This window comes from Phocoena sinus, chromosome 2 (assembly GCF_008692025.1).
Source record: "Phocoena sinus isolate mPhoSin1 chromosome 2, mPhoSin1.pri, whole genome shotgun sequence".
Lineage (NCBI taxonomy): Eukaryota > Metazoa > Chordata > Mammalia > Artiodactyla > Phocoenidae > Phocoena > Phocoena sinus.
Window position 1 is genome coordinate 51,366,562 of NC_045764.1, and position 21,176 is coordinate 51,387,737.

At 42.6% G+C, this 21,176-nt stretch overlaps 1 protein-coding gene across 1 annotated transcript in view; it reads right to left on the bottom strand.

Annotated features, from left to right (window-relative positions):
• The window catches only part of ADAMTS17 (ADAM metallopeptidase with thrombospondin type 1 motif 17), a 351,240-nt gene that overhangs the window by 254,620 nt on the left and 75,444 nt on the right, over positions 1-21,176 (bottom strand). The window contains 3 exon segments of the mRNA XM_032623836.1: positions 261-304; positions 7,762-7,919; positions 8,621-8,704. Of these exon segments, the coding sequence (XP_032479727.1) occupies positions 261-304; positions 7,762-7,919; positions 8,621-8,704 (286 nt within the window).

Below are 21,176 nucleotides of genomic sequence, written 5' to 3' on the forward strand. Positions count from 1 at the left end.
TCAGGACAGCCTGAGGGTTCCTTCCTTTGGTTGAACTTTTCATATCTTCCTTACTAACCCTTTGTCTAGATGCCTTCTGCCATAAACAACTACAAAACTTTTTAGGAAAGAAGAAAAGTAAAATAAAATCAGAAACCAAATTTACCAAAAAGAGGTAACAGAAAAGGCAGAGTTTGTTTGAAGATGGCTCCTTCAGACTGTGTTATCAAGTGTCCACATTATCACAGGGTATAGAGTTATTATTTTAACTCTAAACTTACCAACGGTGTCACAAGGTTCATCTTTGTGTACGCAGAAATCTGTCCTAAAAAATTAAAAAAAAAGAAATAGTCAGGTGTGTAGTACCTCCAAGAATGGGAGAAGAAAACATTGTCAATTAGTCTAATTAATCTTGATTACTCGTCTTGCCCATAACAAAGTTATCACTTTAGTTGCCACCTGTTATAATGAAGAATAACTAGCAGCGTTTGCCAAGATTAACCACATTTCCAACTGGTAGGCCCAGTTACCCCGTGTAAGAGCCTCCTTTCATAGCTGAAATATTCCATAAATAACACTCAGTTGCTGGAAGGACTCCTTCCAACGCTGAAAGTTTCAGAAGATGTTTACCAAGTCATGTATCAGAGATAATTATTAGTCAATATCATCAAACCATAGTGACTTCCTAAGTTACTCTACTTGGGCAGCAACTGGTTTTAGATGCTGGAATGACCATGTATCACTTACATGAGAACACAACAAAAAAGTCATTTCTAAAACTTATATTCTTTAAAGCTCCCTAGGATCTCCCAGGTGTGTGGCTGTGGACAAATGAAACAGCAAAGATGCTCAAAATCTGATCCAGCCTTGGTTCTGCAAGTACAAGGGCCTCCCTCTGGCCTGTGAGGTATGAAATGAGGAATCTGGGCCATTCTTTTCCAAAACCAGAGCATTCCCACTATTCTGCCCATAAGTTCCCTAGTTGGGAGCTGACCAGAGCGCTGGCTGGGGAGGTATCTTGCCCAGGACTGGGTGAGGACAGCAGCGCCTGGCCCCACGTTCATCTTCTCATGGCATACCGTGGGGACTGGTAGAAAGCACCCACTCATCTGCATCTCTCTAAACACACTCCAGTGCAGCTTCAGGTTGAAAAGGTGTGTTCTGAAGGCACCTCTTCTCATTTCACTTTTAAAAAATTCTCTGGGAAGAAAAATGGGTCAGGCTGGCACTAAGCAAAGTTGTCAGTGAAAGTGGCAGGTCCTGGATGGGTCACACATCGCCTTCCCTCATGAGATAATACCTTCCCCTTTCTGACACTCCATCCCCACCTCGGCATTCAGTGTCCTCAATTCCTCTCCTACTCTCTGTCAAAAATCTATTCTCACGGAAGGATCTGATCTGCCATTCACACTGGGGACAGTGACAAGAAGGTAATGTAGTATCATCAGCTTTCCTTTTACCTCCACTCCAAACCACAGCACCTTCTATCCTATTTGCCTCCATAACGTAACCCATGTCTAACGCCTCTTAGCACTATGTGAATGTCCATGTGAGTGGAGCAAAACCTGCTTGTTCCCAGCCCTGGCTCTGCTTCAGGCTGGCCTGAAAGTTGTCAAAGACTCTACCCACCCACTAGACCCGCAGAGGCCAGATCTGTAGGTTTAAAAGATTCCACTTGGGGTTCTGATGTACAGAATTTCCTGGTCCAGGCCACTGCCTCAGGCCAAGAAGTCTTGCCAGGCACCCTGGACATCCTGTGAGCCCAGAGGAAAGGGCAGCTGGCATGGGTGTGACAGCTTTGAAGAGGTGGCCCTGAAGCTGGCCAGAGAGACAGCTAGAAGGAGCTGGGCCAATCAACTAAGCAGCCCACATGGGTTTTGCTGACTGCGTCTCTAATTTTTTCATAATGAACATATATATTTTGGTAATCAATTTTAAAATAATTTTAACAAAGGAAAAAGGAAGGCTTCAAGACCCTCAGGCTTTTCATAACCCCCTCCAAAATCAAGGGAGCCTCCATAGAAATGGAGATGGAATAGCCATAGGAAAATGAAGATTCGTGCCTTGATTTTTCTGTCAAGGACGACCTTTCAGAAGACTAATTAACAGGCAGTAGAGGGTGGCAAGGAAGACACAGAGGCAGAGAAGAAAACAAACAAATAAAATTAGGGACATAAATATGTTCACTGGTCTGGTATCTAACTAACCCCAACTCAACATTCTTGATCTGACACCCTTCCCATTGGAATGTTTTGGGCATGTCTCACACACACACACACACACACACACACACACACACACACACACACAGACCAGACTGGCCTGAGATCTTGCTCCAGGGTTTCCCAGAGTGAGCAACTAAGTGTTGAAAGCATCATCGCATTGCCTCACCTGGGCAAAGGGAGAAAGGGTGTGTGGCCATCAGTCCCACAGAAGAGAACTAAACAGACTGAACAGGGCTGCTGAGGGGACTGGCCCCAGCTCCTTCTAGCTGTCTCTCTGGCCAGCTTGGAGGAAGATGGCTGACAGGGCATTGTGTGTTCTCTCATCCCCCGGCTTCCCTGGAGGGAACGTGTGGTCTCAAGTGATGGACCCTGCAGCGTCACCCACTGCTTCTCCTAAGGAAGTGGGAGGACATATGGTGGGCTCACCATACGTGAGTCAAGCTCAATTAGAGGCCTGGCTTGAAAGGGTCGCCAAAATTTGAATCTTCTCTCCCCTGCCTGTTCAAGGTCCTTTCTCAGAAAAAGAAAAGCAAGCCTTCTGCCTGCAGGGTCACCTTCATCTCCAGGTACCCTGGCTCCCACTGCAAACTCATGCCAAACCCACATGTTGGGGCTGCAGGGGTCAACTGGGGAATCAATAAAAAAGGTCCCAATGCAGCTCTCCAGCCTCTCAGTCTGTTCACATTCACATTCTGCTGTTTGTTCCTCAACAGAAGGAAGGCTGCGCGGATCTACAGGCCAGAGCGGGCTCCGTGGATGTGTGAGCTGTGCCATCACGCAGGCCCCTCACTCAGAAGCCTCCCATCCCCCAACCTGCTTTACCTCTCTGCTCTCAACATCTTGAAATTCTTAAGAATTTTTTAACGTGGGGTCCCGAGTTTTCATTCTGCACTGGGCACCACAAGTTACATAGCTAGTCCTGTGCATAACCTATTGCCTGGCATACAGTTGGGGTTTAATAAATACTGGCTCCTTTACTAAACGACCAGCATACATTTCCAGATCACTTTCAACGTGCCCTGTCAGCTCATCAGTGGCCTTGTCTCTCCCCTGTGTTTGGAAACCCAGAAAAACGTAACACCACAGGTACCCACCAAGCTGTCACATGAGCAAGGCCAAAGGTTGAGGGAGGATCATCCCTGGGACTGGGTGGAATTTCATGGGAAGGGAAGGTGGAGGGACAGCTGGACGTCCTGGTGGTCGCACTCTGGGCTGGCCATGCATGTCGCTCCAGGTGTCTCCCAGGAGAATAGACCTGGGTTTGCAGGGTAAAATTCCTGGCTTTCTGGAGGACATGTGGAGCCAAAGGCAAGGCCGTGCCAGGTGTTGAAGTCCCCTGAAGTCCAGTCTGTGCGGGTCCCATATGGCCCCCAAACTCAGTCTACTAAGAGGTCTTTGCTGGCCCTACACACGGCTGCAGCTGCTGGATATGCAGCTCCCGCCGCTCCCTGCTCAGCAGCTTCTGTTGGACGCGATGTCATGCTCACATCTTGGCAACCGGCCATCTGTATGGTTGGTGGGCGTCCAGGAGGATACACTCTCGGGCTCAGCCACAGCCCGGAAGAAAAACAAAAAGAGAAGAAACCCTCACATCAGCCAGTCCCAAGACCTGAGGACGCCAGCCCCTAAACACCGTTGGCCTGTGCAGCCTCCAATTAGACCCTCAGCTTGGATTACTCTGGGAGGAAAGGACTGCTTCTCCAGAGCAGCAACTGCCTCACACCCAATTTCCCTGTGAAAACATCAGTCCATTATTATCCCAACCTAAGGAATTGCAGCTCTCAGCCTCTAATTATTAAACGATGCTTCTCAGCCAAATTGGCTTCCAGCCCCAACTCCATCACTGCCACCCCATCCTCATGGGAGGTCTTGAGTTTAACGTCTGTGAGGAACCAGAGGACAGATGGCACCAATCGGTTCAGTCCAGCAGCTCCCCACAGAAGTGAGAGGGATCAAGATGGCTTGAAATGGAGAGAGACAACACAGGGTCCCGGGCTGGCCGCAGGTGACAGAGCGGGATGGAAGCCTTCGCATCGGCTCTGCCTGCATCTGAAGAAACCTGGCTTTCCCAGGCCACAAGGCATCTGCCTCCCCGGCCTCCCCACTCAGAAACACCCGCTTGCAATCAGGACCACCCCCTCAATGTGCTTAGTTAGAAAAGAACATTTTAAAAGTTTTTTATTGTGCTAAAATACACGTAAAATTTACCATCTTAACCATTATTAAGTTCACAGTTCTGTAGTGTTGAGTATATGCACATTGCTGTGCAACTAATCTCCAGAACTCTTTTCATCTTGCAAAAGTGAAATTCTATATCCATTAAACAGCTCCCTATTCCCTCCTCCCCACAGCTCCTGGCCACTACCATTTCTGTCTCAATGAATTTAACTTTCTAGGTATGTCATATAAGTGGGATCACAAAGGATTTGTCCTTTTATGACTGGTTTATTTCACTCAGCAAAATGTCCTCCAGGTTCATCCACGTTGTACCTAGTGTTAGAATTTCCTTCCTTCTTAAGGCTGAATAATATTCCATTTGTATGGAAACACCACATTTCGTTTACTCATTTATCCACTGATGGACACTTGGGTTGCTTCCACATTTTAGCTATTATTACTAATGCTACTATGAATATAGGTGTATGAATTTCTTCAAAATCCTTTTGGATATATACCCAGAAGTGGAGTTGCTGGATCATATGGTAGTTCTACTTTTAATTTTTGGAGGAATTGCATACTGTACCATTTCTGTACATTTTACATTGGCTGTACCATTTTACATTCCTACCAACAGGGTACAAGGGTTCCAATGTTTCCATATCCTCACCAACACTTGTTATTTTCTGTTGAGTTTTTTTAAAAACTCAGGCATCCTAATGGGTGTGAACATTTTTATGCAAAATATTTCCAGTATGGTAAATAAGCTGTTAGGAGACAGGAAAAAGAGAAAGGAAAATATAAAGCCTAATGGACAGCATTCTCAGGCTGAGGGTGCCTTCAGTCTCTCTGATGGCGTTTTGTAAAAAGGCTAATCCAGAAGTTTTGTCTACACTAATTTGGTAACATCTACTGCCTCTGGAAAAAAGTTAGTCGTTCCCAAACCAAGATCACTTGCAAGTGTTTTCTCTACCCAGACAAGGAAGGAAACAGCAGGAAAGCAAAGAAGCAATACAGGGAAAATTCCCATAGGTTATTATTTTTAACAAAACACCAGAATTTATACATTTGATATAGTATTTACACAAACCACTTTCAAAGTAATAACCTTGGAAGTTTAGCTGCATATTCCAAAGATGATGCTATTTAGAGCTCCTCTCTAGGAAAGGACTTTAGTACTCATTTAATTATCATTTGGAAAATCAATCACATTAATTTATAGTCACATATAGATATGGTTTCCAAGGACTTCTGCCTGCCCCACAAATCAAATCCACTCTCAAAGGGTGGTAGCCATAAGACCAATACTGTAATCCTCAGTGCTTTATGGAAAGCCCCATAGGCTCCAAAAGCTATTTCAAAGTGCCTTGAGCCATGGCAGCCTCTGGCCAGTGAGTGTGGGAGCCAGAGCTGCTGGGAGAGGTGGTACCTAGGGCTTCCCAGCACTCACCAGGGTGGGCAAATCCAGATCTAAGTCAAGTACAAGGTCATGCTCACGCCTTGTCCTTGGTTCCTGGTAGACCACCAGCCAATGCTGGCAATCAGAATTATTGAATAGACTTCTCAAATGTTCCATTATACATTTAATCACATCCTGTAGAAGCAGCAAGTGTTCTCATAATGGATCAGTGAGCTACAGATCACATTTTAACCCTTTAGGGTTGGCAATTGATGAATCATCCACAAGAGTGATTAGGCATCTAGTTGGTGTCTGATGGTGGCAATGTGCATGTTCTGGGTTTTTTTAAGAGGAGAACGCTAGGGTGCTACATTGCCTGGTAGAGGGTGCCTGAAGCTGGGGTCACAGATCATCCCCAGCTACCTTCAGGATGTCATCAGGCCAGGGGCTTGTTGTTTATGGCCCAAGAGATGCAAAATAAGAGCCCTTCTGGACTCAAAACCAAAGTCTTAAACCAGATTTAACTCTTCTTAGAAGGGCAGGCTATCTTTAAGCTAAAGACATGGTAAACTGTTCCCTTTCTCTGAACTTGGAGAAAAAGAAAGCATGTAATTTTGGAAGTAGTTTCCGTAAATTAAAAAAAAAATCTTAAAATTCAAAGTTAATATATTCATTCAAAAAAATAAAATTTTGTATTTTAACCTAATGGATTAAATTATCACAAAACATTTCCGCATATTTTCTAAAAGGGGATTTTGGTGTGAACACATAACACATTTTATTTACATCTTTGAAGTAAAACAACCAAGGAAAATCAATTTTTCTAACAGAGATTTGAGACATAGGGAAAAAATGAAATAGCCACATCTATACCTATCATGGGTTGAACTGTGTCCCCCAAAAGATATGTTCAAGTCCTAACCCCACACCCAGTCCCTGTGAATATAATCTTATTTGGAAAGAGGGTCACTGCAGATGTAATCAAGTTAAGATGAGGTCACACTGGATTAAGCTGGGCCCCAATCCAACGACTGGTGTCCTTACACGAAGAAGGAAATGTGGGCACAGGGAGAACACCATGTGACGAAGGAGGAGACTGGAGTGATGCATCTACAAGACAAGGGATGCCCAGGATTGCAGCAACCACCGGAAGTTAGGAAGAAGGCGGAAGGATCCTCCCCTCCTGAGCCTTCAGAGAGACACGGCCCTGCCCGCACCTTGATTTCAGACTCCTGGCCTCCAAAACTGTGAGAAATAAATTTCTGTTGTTTAAGCCACCCATTTTGTGGTAATTTGTTACTGCAGCCCTAGAAAACTAAAATAACATTGCTGCTATCTGCATAGAAAGCTGCCTTTGGTTTCTATTGTCCACTGCCGGGCTCCTTGGCTTCCCTCTCAGTCAGGAAGAGTAAGTCCAGCTCTGTAGCCTATAAAGAAACTCAGCTTCTTGCTTCAAATGGAGCCTCTACGTGAATTCCACAGGCATCTCTGCCCACTGCTGTTGTCCCAAGAGTGCCCATGGATGGGCTGTGCACAGCACCCACATGCTTGCATGGACTTCTCTCCATAGGAAAATCAGGGTATTCACTTCTCCCACTTTGGAAGCAGCCTCAAACACAGATGAGCTCTTTCCAGTAAGCATTATATTTGGTGCTGGGAAGAGATAGTAGATGAATTTTCTTGGAAGTTTTAAGAGTCTTGGGTAACTAGGATTTCCATAGTTTTATATTAATGATAAGAATAGCAATAATAATAGCTAACACTTGTGTCCTTACTTTGGGCCAGGCACTGTGAGAAGTGCTTCCTGTGCTCATTTAATCCTCACACTTTGGAGGTAGGACTATCATTTATCCCCATCTTATTGAAGAGGAATCCAAGGTTCGGACATGTGACCCAAAGTCTGATTTCCAAGCCTGAATTCCTAGCAAATTGCCATCTGTCCTCTCCAATGGAAAATGCCCTCCCTTTCTCCTTGCAGCTCCAGGCAGAGTCTAGTTTTACCTGGTCACGAATACAGCGGCATCCACGGGGGGCGTATCGTCCTTGCCTCCTGGAACCTGATTGTTGCCGAGGTACCGTGCGCCTCCATACTCCTCATTCTGCCAGTGACAGAAGCTCTCCAGTGACCGCTCACCATGATGCCCAATGGACAATTTGGCCTAAAAGAAATAAGGGGGCAGTTACAGAAGCAAATGCCCAGGGAAGCCAGAGTTCATGCTCTGACCACAGTGTGGATGTTAAGGTGGAGACAGTTGCTCGCCGGGGCGTCATTCAATGTCACCTGCCCACAATGCTGGTAGGAAGATGCAGAGACCCAGAGAGAGGCCATCAGGGGCCTTATCTATAAGTTCGAATGAAGACTATGTCATTAAAGAAAAGCTTTCTTCTTTTTGGCAAACTGAACAGCATACCCAACGTTCTCACGTTCACTGCTTAACTCTGCAGGTAACACTTTCATAAGGAAATGCAATCAAAAGACCAGAAAATGATATTACAGGGCACCCAAATTTGGCCTGAAGCTCAGGTATAGCTCCAGAAGAGTAGCCATGATTCCAAAGACCTCACCATCAACTTTGCACCCATGAAACATGCGGGAGTGAAGGAGGGAGGCACACAGGCCCACTGCTCAGGGTTCCCCGAGATTCTGAGCAGATTAACCACACACCAAGCCTCCAGTAACAGTACCTGTCCTCCTCGCACCAGGCATCCCTGGTCCCTGGCCCAGGGCACAGTGTTGCCATCTGCAAAGCCAGGGAAGGAGGATAAAATACAACACTTGGACTCCTCCTCAGCGCTCAACAGCAACTAGGAAGCCTGGAGACCAGTTACATTTTCCATTACTGTGCCGATGGGGACTTACAGGACGCTGTCGTAGCAGGACAAGCTTGGTAACTTGAATGTTAACTTTAATTCCAAGGCTCTGGTGCTGAAACATATTGAATACCTGTCAAGAGAGAAAAAAAGAAATAGAGATATAAATACAAAAATAAAAACAACAACAACAGCGGTATCCTGGATGGCATCCTGGAACAAAGAAAAGATAGTAGGTGAAAACTAAGGACATCTGCACAAACTATGGACTTGAGTTAATAACAATGTAACAATATTGGTCCATTAGTTATAACAAACATACCATACTAATGTAAAATGTCAATAATAGGGGAAATTGTGTATGGGAACTCTCTGTACTACCTGTTCAATTTTCCTATAAATCTAAAACACAAAATATAACTGAATAAAATATAAATGTATTTATTTATTAAATGAAATATAAATTCTATTCATTAAAAATTATATTAATTAAAAAAAAATTTTTTAAACTGTGTTCTTGCAGTACAAAAAAAATCTAAAGAGTAATTATATGAAATTCAAATTTCAATGTTCATAATAAAGTCTTATTGGAACAAAAAAATACATATATGTGAGATATATAGCCCAGATTTTATTTAAAAGGCCTTCTGAGTCCAAAAAACTCCCATAAATATAAATTCCTCAAGAGAAACAAGTAAAAGAGAAAACTCTGGAATCACACACACGTGTGCATACAAACATATACATGTAAAGATAAACTGGAAATCAGTTGGTTGAAAAAAATGTATAGGACAGGTGATTTTGAAAAACAGAAATGGATGTCTGCTGATTCTGGTGTTTCCTGCAGGAAGGTGAAGGGGATCTTTATGAAAGGATGGGGGAGGTCCATGCCTGTGGCCATCTGCCACGTGTCAACTTGTATCTTCTCTAACCCTCATCATAACCCATCAAGGTTGGTGTCTCCACCAACCACGACTCAGTGACATAAAGCCACCAGCTCAAGACCCGCTGCCAGTCAACTATGACTACAATCCATATCCAGATTGTCCAGCCAAAAAGGCCATATTCCTTTTTTCCCTGAATTGCTCATTCTAACAAAAGTTTGTCAGTGAGATAAAGTTATAGTAACAGAAAAGGATATGCCCCTCTCAGTTTTGCACCTCTTGTTGGTAGAACTTAATTATAAGGATCTCAACATCAAGAAATCAAAGGATTCAAGGAGAAGAGAGATAGGAAAACTCAAGTAAGGCAAAGGAATGAAAGGTGACGTAGACAGAAGAGAACCATAGGATTTGAGGACCCCCAGATCATTACGATCCTCCTGAGTTCCTTCTCAGGAGACAGCAGGATTCAGGGAGGTACAATGGAGTAGGTGATGAGGGTAGTAGTGTAAGATATAGAGGGAAGAGATAAGAATCTTTTAAATATTCCCTTTTCTTTTTTTTTTTTTGTTTTTTTTTTTGTTTTTTTGCGGTACGCGGGCCTCTCACTGTTGTGGCCTCTCCCATTGCAGAGCACAGGCTTCGGACGCACAGGCTCAGCGGCCATGGCTCACGGGCCCAGCCGCTCCCTGGCATGTGGGATCTTCCCAGACTGGGGCACGAACCCGTGTCCCCTGCATCGGCAGGTGGACTCTCAACCACTGCGCCACCAGGGAAGCCCCCTTTTCTTTTTAAATTGGGAAAATAATTTTGTTTCATTATGTCCTTTTCTTCAGCGTTATTGATATATAATTGATATACAACATTGTATTAGGCTCAGGTATACAACATGATTATATATATTATACTATATATCATAGTATATATAATATATACATATCTCAAAATGATTACCACAATAAGTTGTTAACATCCATCACCTCACATAATTACAATTGTTTTTCTTGTGAAATAACTTTTAAGACCTACTCTCTTAGCAACTTTCAAATATACCATACAGTACTGTTAACTATAGTCACCATGCTGTATCTTACATCTCCAGACCTTATTTATCTTACAAATAAAAGCTTGTACCTTTTGATCACCTCTACCCATACCCCTACCCCCCACCTCTGGGAACCACCAATCTGTTTTCTGTATCTATGAGTTCAGGTTTTTTAGATTCCACATATAAGTGAAATCATACAGTGTTTGTTTTTCTCTAACTTATTTCACTTGGTTTTGAATATGCTTTTTTTTCCTGACAGACATAATCCAGAGGGAGAATTTTCTAGCAGGGGCATTAAAATTTTCTCTCCAGTACATCAGCAGCAACATAAAGCGATGACCACAGCCAACAGCGTGGCCACAGTTAATTCAGGCCATGTGAAGCTGGACACGGCGTCGGGCACACAAGCGGCAGAAGCCAGGCACGCACAGTGCTTGAGCATCTGTGTGACAAAGGAATTAGCTGTGTCAGTGCTTGGATTTTTCTCTTTGAAAACTATTATTAAAGCAAAACAGAATCTTTGTGTAATTTAATATTCTTTCCCACAAGGAAAAATACAACATATTCAGTTCTTCTGTTCTCACTACCCCCTCCCAAAACTTTTTCTTTCCTCAAGGACAAAATTGCAGTCATTTTTTTTATACTAGACCATCTGTAGGCCAATTCTGAAGTCATACCTTAACTACCTATCCTTAAACCTGGGTGAAGAAGGGAAAAGCACGTAACTTTTTCCTTTTTTCTGAGAACCACCCAACGGCTGTAAATCAAATTTTTCCAGAAATATTCAGCCTTAGGATTGGGCCCAAACTGGAAAACCTCAATTCAAAACATGAAAACTAGAAAGAATGAAAACTTGAAATTATGAGGGAGAAAATTCAAGTCACACAGGGTTTCAAGGTGCAATCTAAACAATGCCTGTAACAGCAATGGCAGCCAAAGACATTAAAGAATATTGTGGGTTTAAAGCAATAACACAGGAAAGCAATTCTCAGTGATGTTCTGACACGCCCCCTGAAAGCAGCATAAAGAACAGAGCCTGAACGGAATGATGCAAGTTTCAGGAAGGACAAAGCTATAGAAACAAACTCCCTCATCAGAATCCCCCCTGCTCTCCGGCTGAGGACAGTTCTGCACACCCCATGTACCGTGACCCCAAAAGGCTCAGGTACTTTTCTTGGAGCAAATACACAAAAAATATGTGAGCTGGAGGGGGAGAAAAGCTTCATGCTCTAGAGGCTGGGACGGAGGGTGAGATGGGGAACTGTTGTTTAATGAGTGTAGAGTTTCCGTCTCGCCAGATGACAAAGTTCTCAGGTTTGATTGCACAACAATGTGAATATAATTAATGATACTGAACTGTACACTTAAAAATGACTATATGGTAAATCCTGTTATGTGTATTTTACCAAATTAAAACTTTTTCATTAATTAATTTAAGACAAGAAGCTTCATGCTCTGAACAACGTTCTCCGGTAAGCCTGCCGGAAGGTACCCCCCTTGATGTGTAACTGGGATGCCCATGTTCAGGAGAGCAGGCAGGAGTGACCACAGCTAAAGCACCTTGTCACCTGAGCAGACCATGCTCCCACAAAGCCCAGCAGAGCGCAGGGCCAGGCAGACGCACAGGATCTCCCTCAAGGCCCAGTGCCGAGCCGGGCGAGCCGGGCGAGAATCCGACGACAGCCACAGAACACAAAGCAGCAGGCCTCAAAGACATGTAAGGAAGTCTCCCTGTTCTCCTCTGCCATGGAAATTCACACTCAGGAGAGTCTTGGAGGCAGCGGCCCCATGATGTTTAGGGAGACACCTGGATGGGGAGGGAAGAGCACAACCAATTGTCTGGAAAGTCTGTCTCCTGTATCCAGCTCTGGCTGCATCCTGGCAAGTGTTCAGAGCCCCAGCTTCATTTGTCACATTTCCTTGGCAGCCTGGGGGCCAAGTGGGTGGACCCACTGCCAGCAGCACACTGCAGGGCTCCCCTGGCTGGGCAACAGGGGACACGGTCAGGGAGGGGTAGACAGGGACAGGTGATGGGGGCACGTGGGGAGGAGCTGTTCGCAATGCCGGGTGGGGTTTTCACATGAGCACCACCTACCTGGTGACTTAGGGCCTCCCCAGGGACAGATGGGACGTGGAGGTGACTCCCTCACATCGCAGGCCGCACCCATCCAGACCCGCACCCTGGAGGGGGCTATATTCTCTAGTAGTCCCTCTGAGAGGGGTCCCTGAAGCAGCAGCACCAACATGGCCTGAGCACATTTTGGAAACGCATTCTGGAGCCCACCCCAGACCCCATGAATCAGAATCCGGTGGAGGGGGGTGGGCCCAGCCATCTGCATTCCACAAGGCCCCCAGCAGCTTCCCATCATGGCCACTGGGGTGTGGGAACCAGTGAGCGCTCTAGCAGGGCTGCTAGTTTCTCTGCTCACCAGAGAGGCTTGTTGTCTGTTTCACATGGTAATTGAGTCAAATTGATGTCATTTTTCCTCCAAACAGAACTTGCCTGGAGCGGCTCAGGTTTTCATTCCACTCTGGTTGTTAAGGAAGCTAAAAACAACCAAAGCTCTTTCAAGTGGCCCCATTTTCCAATTTGGCTGCCCAAACCCACGGCTTCTAGTGTCAGCACCACCTGTTTCCATCTGCAGTTTGTTCTTTAAAATATTCCTGCTTCTGTGTCACCAGCACCCCCAACCAAAGGAAAATAAAGTCACATACATAAAAAGGCACTACAGCATATTTGGAAAATCAACCAAAGCCCACTCACGGCACCCACTGCAGCTTGCTGACAGCTCAGAGACACAGGTCTGGCTGAAGTTTCTCCCTCCACACATTCCTGCACAGGTGAGCGGATTGCTGGGACACATAGCCCAGTGGGACTCTATACCCCTCTGAGCCAGGTGGAGGGATCTTTTAAAACACAAATCAGTGTATACCACTCTTCTACTTGACCCCTGCACAGCTTCCCCGTCGCACATGCAGTGAAGCCGGCTCTCCATGCCCTGACCCCTGAGGGGGAGGCCGGAGCACCTCTCACTGTGCCCCACCCTCCCCATCACCCACCAGGAATCACCTCTCCCTGTGCCTCCCAAATGCCAGACTGACTCCCACTGGCTGGCTCCTTATGTCAGTGTAATGCTTTCCCTTCTAAGTGGAGGGTCACTCATCACAGAGGTGTCCCTGACTGCCCCAGTCACTTGCTATCACCTGGATCTTTGCATAGCAGTTTATAAAATTTGCACACAAATCCGATTTGTGTGTTGAGTACTGTCTGTTGGTGCCACCACATGAGCTCCATGAGGATGGGACCTGTTGTGGCCCCTACTCGATCCCCAGTCCCTAGGAAGTCCCCAGCGCACATTAGGTACCCAATAAATATAACTGAATGGAATTAGTGAGTGCATCTCATTTTTTTTATGGTGGTAAAAAACATATAAAATTTACCATCTTAACCATTTTTAAGTATACAGTTCAGTAGTGTTAAATATGTTCTCATTATTGTGCTACCATCACCACCATCCACCTTCAGAGCTTTTTTATGTTCCCAAACTGGACCTCTGTACCCATTAAACAACAACTTCTCATTCCCCTCTCCCCTCAGCCCCCAGCAACCACCACTACTTTCTGTCTCTATGAATTTGACTACTCTAGGCACCTCTTATGAGTGGACTCATACAGAACCTGTCTTTTTGTGATTGGCTTATTTCCTTAATATAATGTCCTCAAGGTTCATCTATGTCATAGCATGCATCAGTTTCTTTCCTTTTTAAAGTTGTATAATATTCTATTGTGTATATATGTACACATATATATTTTTGTTTATCCTTCAATGGACATTTGGGTTACTTCCTCCTTTTGTGAATTATTTGTGAATAATGCTGCCATGAAAAAATATCTCTTGGAGACTCTGCTTTCAATTCATTTTGTGTATATACCCCAAAGTGGAACCATAGAATCATATGTCATGTGAGTGAACCTCTTTTATGCTTTGGTCTGTGTAGTGTCTGGACACTTTGCTGGGATTTTTAAAATTTCCTTTTCTCTTTTGGCTAAAGATGTTGTTTTCATTGGGGAAAGTTCCCCACTGGGGGAGCTCTGGAGAAAGGAAGGAACCCTCTTTCCACTGTAGAAACCAAAGCAGGTGGAAACTCACTCTGCCTGCCACAGAAGCCCTAGAGGGGCACTGGCAGTGGAGAGATGGTCCCAGGACACAACAGTGGCAGCAAGACTGTAGCCCATACTCCTGGCCGGAACTCAACCTTGCTCTCTCCTGCTGCCTGGCCCCTCTCCCTTGAGTCTCCTGCCCCTTACCCTCCCCCCAGTTCTGAGGCTGGTGACCCAGCCTTCCTTTTGATTCTGGGCTCCTCCGTATACGGCTCCAAAAACATGTTTCCTCTTTTGCTTCAGTTATCCCAGATCTAGTTTCTTCTGCTTATAATCAAAACCCCTGACTGATACAAGAACCAAGCTCACTGCTCTGTGATTTACAAAGCTCCTTTATTCCTTGTTTTAAAACGGGACCACTCTGCATGATGCTGGTAGGGGAACCACTGACCGAAATCGCCCAACCTGGCCAGGCACCACAGTAACCATCTGCATGAGTTGTTTTTTTTTTTTTTTTTTTTTTTTTTTTTGCGGTATACGGGCCTCTCACCGCTGTGGCCTCTCCCATTGCGGAGCACAGGCTCCAGACGCGCAGGCCCAGCGGCCATGGCTCATGGGCCCAGCGGCTCCGCAGCATGTGGGATCTTTCCCGACCGGGATACGAACCCGTGTCCTCTGCATTGGCAGGCGGACTCTCAACCACTGCACCACCAGGGAAGCCCTGCATGAGTTGTTTTACAACAGAAAGTCCTAGTAAGGAATATGGAACTAATAAGCCACGACCAACCTGAAGAATTCAGGAAAGGTCAAAAGGAGATGCCAGTCCATATGTCCTACCAACCTCCCAGAATCCTCCTCGCTGGAATCCATCTTGGCTGAGCGATGCACACACCACCAAGAAGGATCCTGAGTCAGAATGATTGGCCAGAGACCACCTGAAAACTAATCCCATCACCATAAAACCCGAGACTGCGAGCCATGTGGCAGAGCAGTCCTCCTGGGTTCCCTTACCCTCCTGCTCTCCACCCGGGTGCCCCTTCCCAATAAAGTCTCTTGCTTTGTTAGCACACATGTCTCCCTGGTCAATTCATTTCCAAGTGTTAGACAAGAGCCCACTCTTGGGCCCTAGAAGGGATCCCCCTTCCTGCAACAATGCCAGGGTTGTTTTAGTACTGGCTTCCATGCTTTACAAGTCCTCAAAAATGACCAAAGTGACTCTGCTCTCACAGCAGCCACTTCTTCTGTTGCTCTAAAGACTGATTTAACAGGGCTCAGAGGTGAAGTCGTTTGTAGCAGCCAAGCATGCTCTCAGAACAGTTCTTTCCCACCACACTTGTTTTATCAGCTCCATCTTGATACCTCCTCCTTGAAGGACAAGATGTGAGAGGGGCTGAAGGGGACCACCCATAGCACAGTGGGCTGTGTGGGAGGTGTAAATATGTAATTGCATTTATGTAGAAACACTTTATACCAGAGTTTAGGACACCACATCTGTGTGACATGCTTAGAATACAAAAGGCTTTTCAGAAGTAAATTAATTGAGGAATTAAAAAAGGAAAGCCAGTGTTTACACAACTTCAGCACTAAATCCTTTGCAAAGGATGTTAGAAAATGGCATTAGTCGCTCATTTATGAGTTCACAGATGCCACAAAAATTTCTTGATCACCTGCACATGTACAAGGCACTGGGGAAATAATGACAAAGGTGTACACACAGTCCTACCTTGATGAGCTTATAGATGGTGCAAAGACAGTAAGCAGGGTGGGTTTTTAAAAATTCTGTTAAATATGTATAATATGAAATTTACATTTTTAAGTGTATGGTTTAGCGGCATTAAGTACACTCAGATTGTTGTGGAACAATCACTACTATCCATCTACAGAACTTTTTCATCTTCCTCATTGAAATTCTGCAGCTATTAAACACCAATTCTCCATTCCCCATCCTGCTCTAGCCCCTGGCAACCACCATTCTACTTTCTGTCTCTATGAATTTGACTACTCCAGGCACTTCATTTGAGTGTAATCATACAGTATTTGTACAGTATTTATACTTTTGTGACTGGCTTATTTCATTTAACATAATGTTCTCAAGGTTCATCCTTGTAGCATGTGTCAGAATTTCCTTCCTTTTTTAAGGCTGAATGATAGTTAATTGAGTGTATGTATCACATTTTTGTCTACCCATTCATCCTTCAGTGAACACTGAGTTGCTTCCTCCTTTTGACTATTGTGAATAATGCTGCTATGAACATGGGTGTACAAGTTTCTCTTCATGACCCTGCTTTCACTTCTTTGGGGTATATACCCAGAAGTGGATCATATTAAAATTCCATTTTTTTTAAGAACCATCATACTGGTTTCCAAAGGAGCTGCACCATTTTATGGTCCCAAGAACAGTACACAAGGGTGCCCATTTCTCCATATCCTCGTCAACACCTGTTATTTTACAATTTTTTTTAGTAACAGCATTTTAATGAGAGTAACATAATATCTCATTGTCGTTTTGATTTGCATTTCCCTAATGATTAGTGACAGTGAATAGCTTTTCATATGATTACTGGCCATTTGTGTATCTTCTTTGGAAAAATGTCTATTCAAGTCCTTTGCCCATTTTAAAATCAGGTTGTTTAGTTTTGTTGTTGTTGTCGAATTTTTGGTGTTCTCTATATATTCTGGATACTATCAGATATGTAATTTGCAAGTATTTTCTCCCATTTTTTGAGATGCCTTTTTACTCTGTTTATAGTGTCCTTTGATGCATAAGTTTTAAATTTTGGTGAAGACCAATTTGTCTACTTTTTTCTTTTGTTGCCTGTGCCTTTGGTATAATATCCAAGAAATTATTGCCAAATCCAATGTCAGGAAGTTTTCCCCTATGTTTTCTTCTAGGATTTTTATAGTTTTAGCTCTTACATTCAGGTCTGTAACCCATTTTGAATTAATTTTTGTATATGATGTTAGGTAAGGGTCCAACTTCATTCTTTTGCATGTACATATCCAGTCTTCCCATCACCACTTGTTCAAAAGACTGTCACTTCCCCATTGAATGGTCTTTGTAGTCTTGTTGAAAAGCATTTGACCACATATGTCAGAGTATATTTCTGGGCTCTCTATTCGATTCCACTGGTCTATATGTTTGTCTTTATGCCAGTATCACAGTGTTTTGATTACTATACCTTTGTAGTAAATTTTGAAATCAGGAAATGAGTCTTCCAACTTTTTCTTTTCCAAGATTGTTTTGGCTATTCAGGGTCTCTCGAGATTCCATGCAAATTTTAGAATGAATTTCTCAATTTCTGCAAGGAAAAATGTTGTTAGGATTTTGCTAGTGACTGCATGAATATGTACATTGCTTTGGGCAGTACTGACATCTTAATTATAAGACTACTAATCCATGAACATCAGTGTCTTTCCATTTATTTATGTCTTCTTTTTTCCATCAATGTTTTGTAGATTTTAGTGTACAAGTTTTTCACCTCTTTAATTCCTAAGTATTTTATTCTTTTTGACACTATTGTAAATGGAATGGTTTTCTTAATTTCCTTTTCAGATTGTTCATTGTTAGTTACAGAAATGCAACTGATTTGTGTATACTGGTTTTGCACCCTGCTAATTTGCTGAATTATTTTATTAGTTCTAATTTTTGTGTGTAGGATTTCATGATTTTCTACATGGCTCATGCTATCTGTAAACATAGATAATTTTACTTCTTTCCTTTCCTTCCTTTTTCTTGATTAATTGCTCTGGCTAGGACTTCCAGTATTATGTTGGATAGAAGTAGTGAAAGTAAGCATCCTTGTCTTGTTCCTGATCTTAGAGGAGAAGTTTTCAATCTGTCACCGTTGAGTATTACATTCACTATGGGTTTTTCATATATGCCTTTTATAATGTTGAGGTAGCTTCCTTCTATTCCTAGTTTGTTGAGTATTTTTTATCATGAAAGACAGATGAATTTTATCCAATGTTTTTTCAACATCACTTGAGACGATTATGTGATTTTTTGCTTCCTTCTGTTAATGTGGTATATTACACTGCTTGATTTTTGTATGTTGAACCATCCTTGCATTCTAGAAGTAAATCCCAGTTTGTCATGGTGCACAATATGATTCTGGTTTGCTAGTATTTTGTTGAGAATTTTTGTAATAATGTTCAAAAGGGAAATTGTTTTCTTATTCATAAGGAACTACAGTTTTCTTTTCTTGTAGTGTCTTTATCCGGCTTTGGTATGAGGGCAATGCTAGCTTCATAGAAAAAAGTTAGAAAGCATTTTCTCCTCTTCAGTTTTTTGGAAGAGTTTGAGGAGGATTGATTAATTAGTTCTCCTTTAAATGTACGGTATAATTCACCAGTTAAGCTGTCAGGTTCAGGGTTTTCCTTTGTCAGGAGGTTTCTGATTACTGATTCAATCTCCTTACTAGTTATAGGTCTATTCAGATTTTCTAGATCTTTGTGATTAAGTCTTGGTAAGCTCTGTGTTTCTATAGGTATTTGTCCAGTTCATCTAGGTTATCCGATCTGTGGGTATAAATGGTTCGTAGTATTTTTTTTTAATTTTTGAATTTTATTTATTTTTTTATACAGCAGGTCCTTATTAGTCATCAATTTTATACACATCAGTGTATACATGTCAATCCCAATGCCAGAATTCATACAGTATTCTTTTATAATCCTTTTTGCTTCTATAGAATTGGTAGTCATATCCCCACTTTCATTTCTGATTTTAGTAATTCAAGTTTTTTTAATTAATCAGTCTATCAATTTTGTTAATTTTTTTGAAAACTCAATTCTTGGTTTTGTTGATTTTCTCTATTGTTTTTCTATTCTTTATTTTATTTATTTCTGCTCTAATCTTAATTATTTCCTTCCTTCTGCTAGCTTTGAGTTTAGTTTGCTCTTCTAGCTCTTTAAGGTGTGAAGTTAGGTTATTGATTTGAGATCCTTCTTTTAATGTAAGCATTTTACAGCTATACATTTCCTTCTGAGCACTGCTTTCACTGTGTTCCATAAGTTTTGGTATGTTGTGCTTTCATTTTAATTCAGCTTTATGCATTTTCTCATTTCCCCTGTAATTTCTCCCTTGACCCACTGGTTGTCTAAGAGTGTGTTGTTTAATTTCCACATATTTGTGAATTCTCCAGTTTTACTTCTATTACTGATTTCTAACTTAATCCCATTGTGGTTGGAAAAGATACTTTGTATGATATCTTTTAAATCTGATGAAACTTAATCTGTGAGCTAATATACAGTATATCCTGGAGCATGCCCCATGTGCATTTGAAAAAAAAAGTAATATCCTGCTATTACTGGGTAGAGTGTTCTGTGTACCTTGTTAGATCTAGTTGGCTTATTGTGTTGCTCAAGTCCTCTATATCCTTACTTATCTTCTGTCTAGTTTTCCTATCCACTACTAAGAGTGGGGGGTGGGGGTGGGGGTGAAGTCTCTAATTATTATTATAGAAAACTGCATATTTCTCACTACAATTCTACAAATTTTTGCTTCATATATTTTAACGATTTGTTATTAGGTACATAAATACTTGTAACTGTTATATCTTCTTCCTGTATTGAAACTTTTATTAATATACAGTATCCTTCTTTGTCTCTTGTAACATTTTTTTTACTAAAGTCTATCTTGTATCATATTAGTATAACCACTCATGATCTCTTATGGTTACTATCTGCATGGAATATCTCTTACCATTCTTTTACTTTCAATTTATTTGTGTTTTTTGATATAAAGTGAGCCTCTTGTACACATTGGAGCATTTTTTTATATTCATTCTGCCAATCTGTCTTTTGACTGGAGAGTTTAATCCATACATTTAAGATAATTACTGACAAGGAGGGACTTACCTGTGCATTTTGCTATTTGTTTTCTATATGTTTTATAGTTTTGGGGGGGTCCCTCATTTCCTACATTACTGATTATTTTGCATGCTGAATTTTTGATGGTGAAACTTTTTAATTCCCTTCTCATTTCCTTTTATGTATATTTTATAGCTATTTTCTTTGTGGTTACTATGAGCATTACATTTAACATCCTAACGTTATAGCACTCTGATTTTATACCAGCTTAAATTCAATAGCATACAAAAACTCCGCAAGATGATTTTTAAAAAGGAAATAAAGGTGGAATTATAAATCAAGATAAGAACCACCAAGTAAAAACCAGACTGCTATGATAAAGAAAACAGGTGGCCTTCTCAGAGGAGTCAGCAAGGAGAGCCCCTCTAAGGGGACATTTACACAGAGACCTAAAAGACAGAGGAGCTAGCCATGTATGAAGCGGGGTGAAGAACATTCCTGACAAAGAGTTACCACAAGTCAGAGAGGAGCTGGAGCCCCTGAGAAATGGTGGCCCACATGGCAGGAGTCTGTGCTAACGTGGAAAAAGGAATGAAGCCCAGCCACAGGGTCTGGGAGTGCAGAAGGGGAAGGATTTCCATATCCACAATGATGAAAGCCACAGAGAGTCTCAGAACTGCCTAGTGACAAGGTCCTAATCCTGTTGGAAGAATATCTTGCTGGCCATTCTACAGCAAGGATTCAAGGGGGGAGAAAATGGAAGTGAG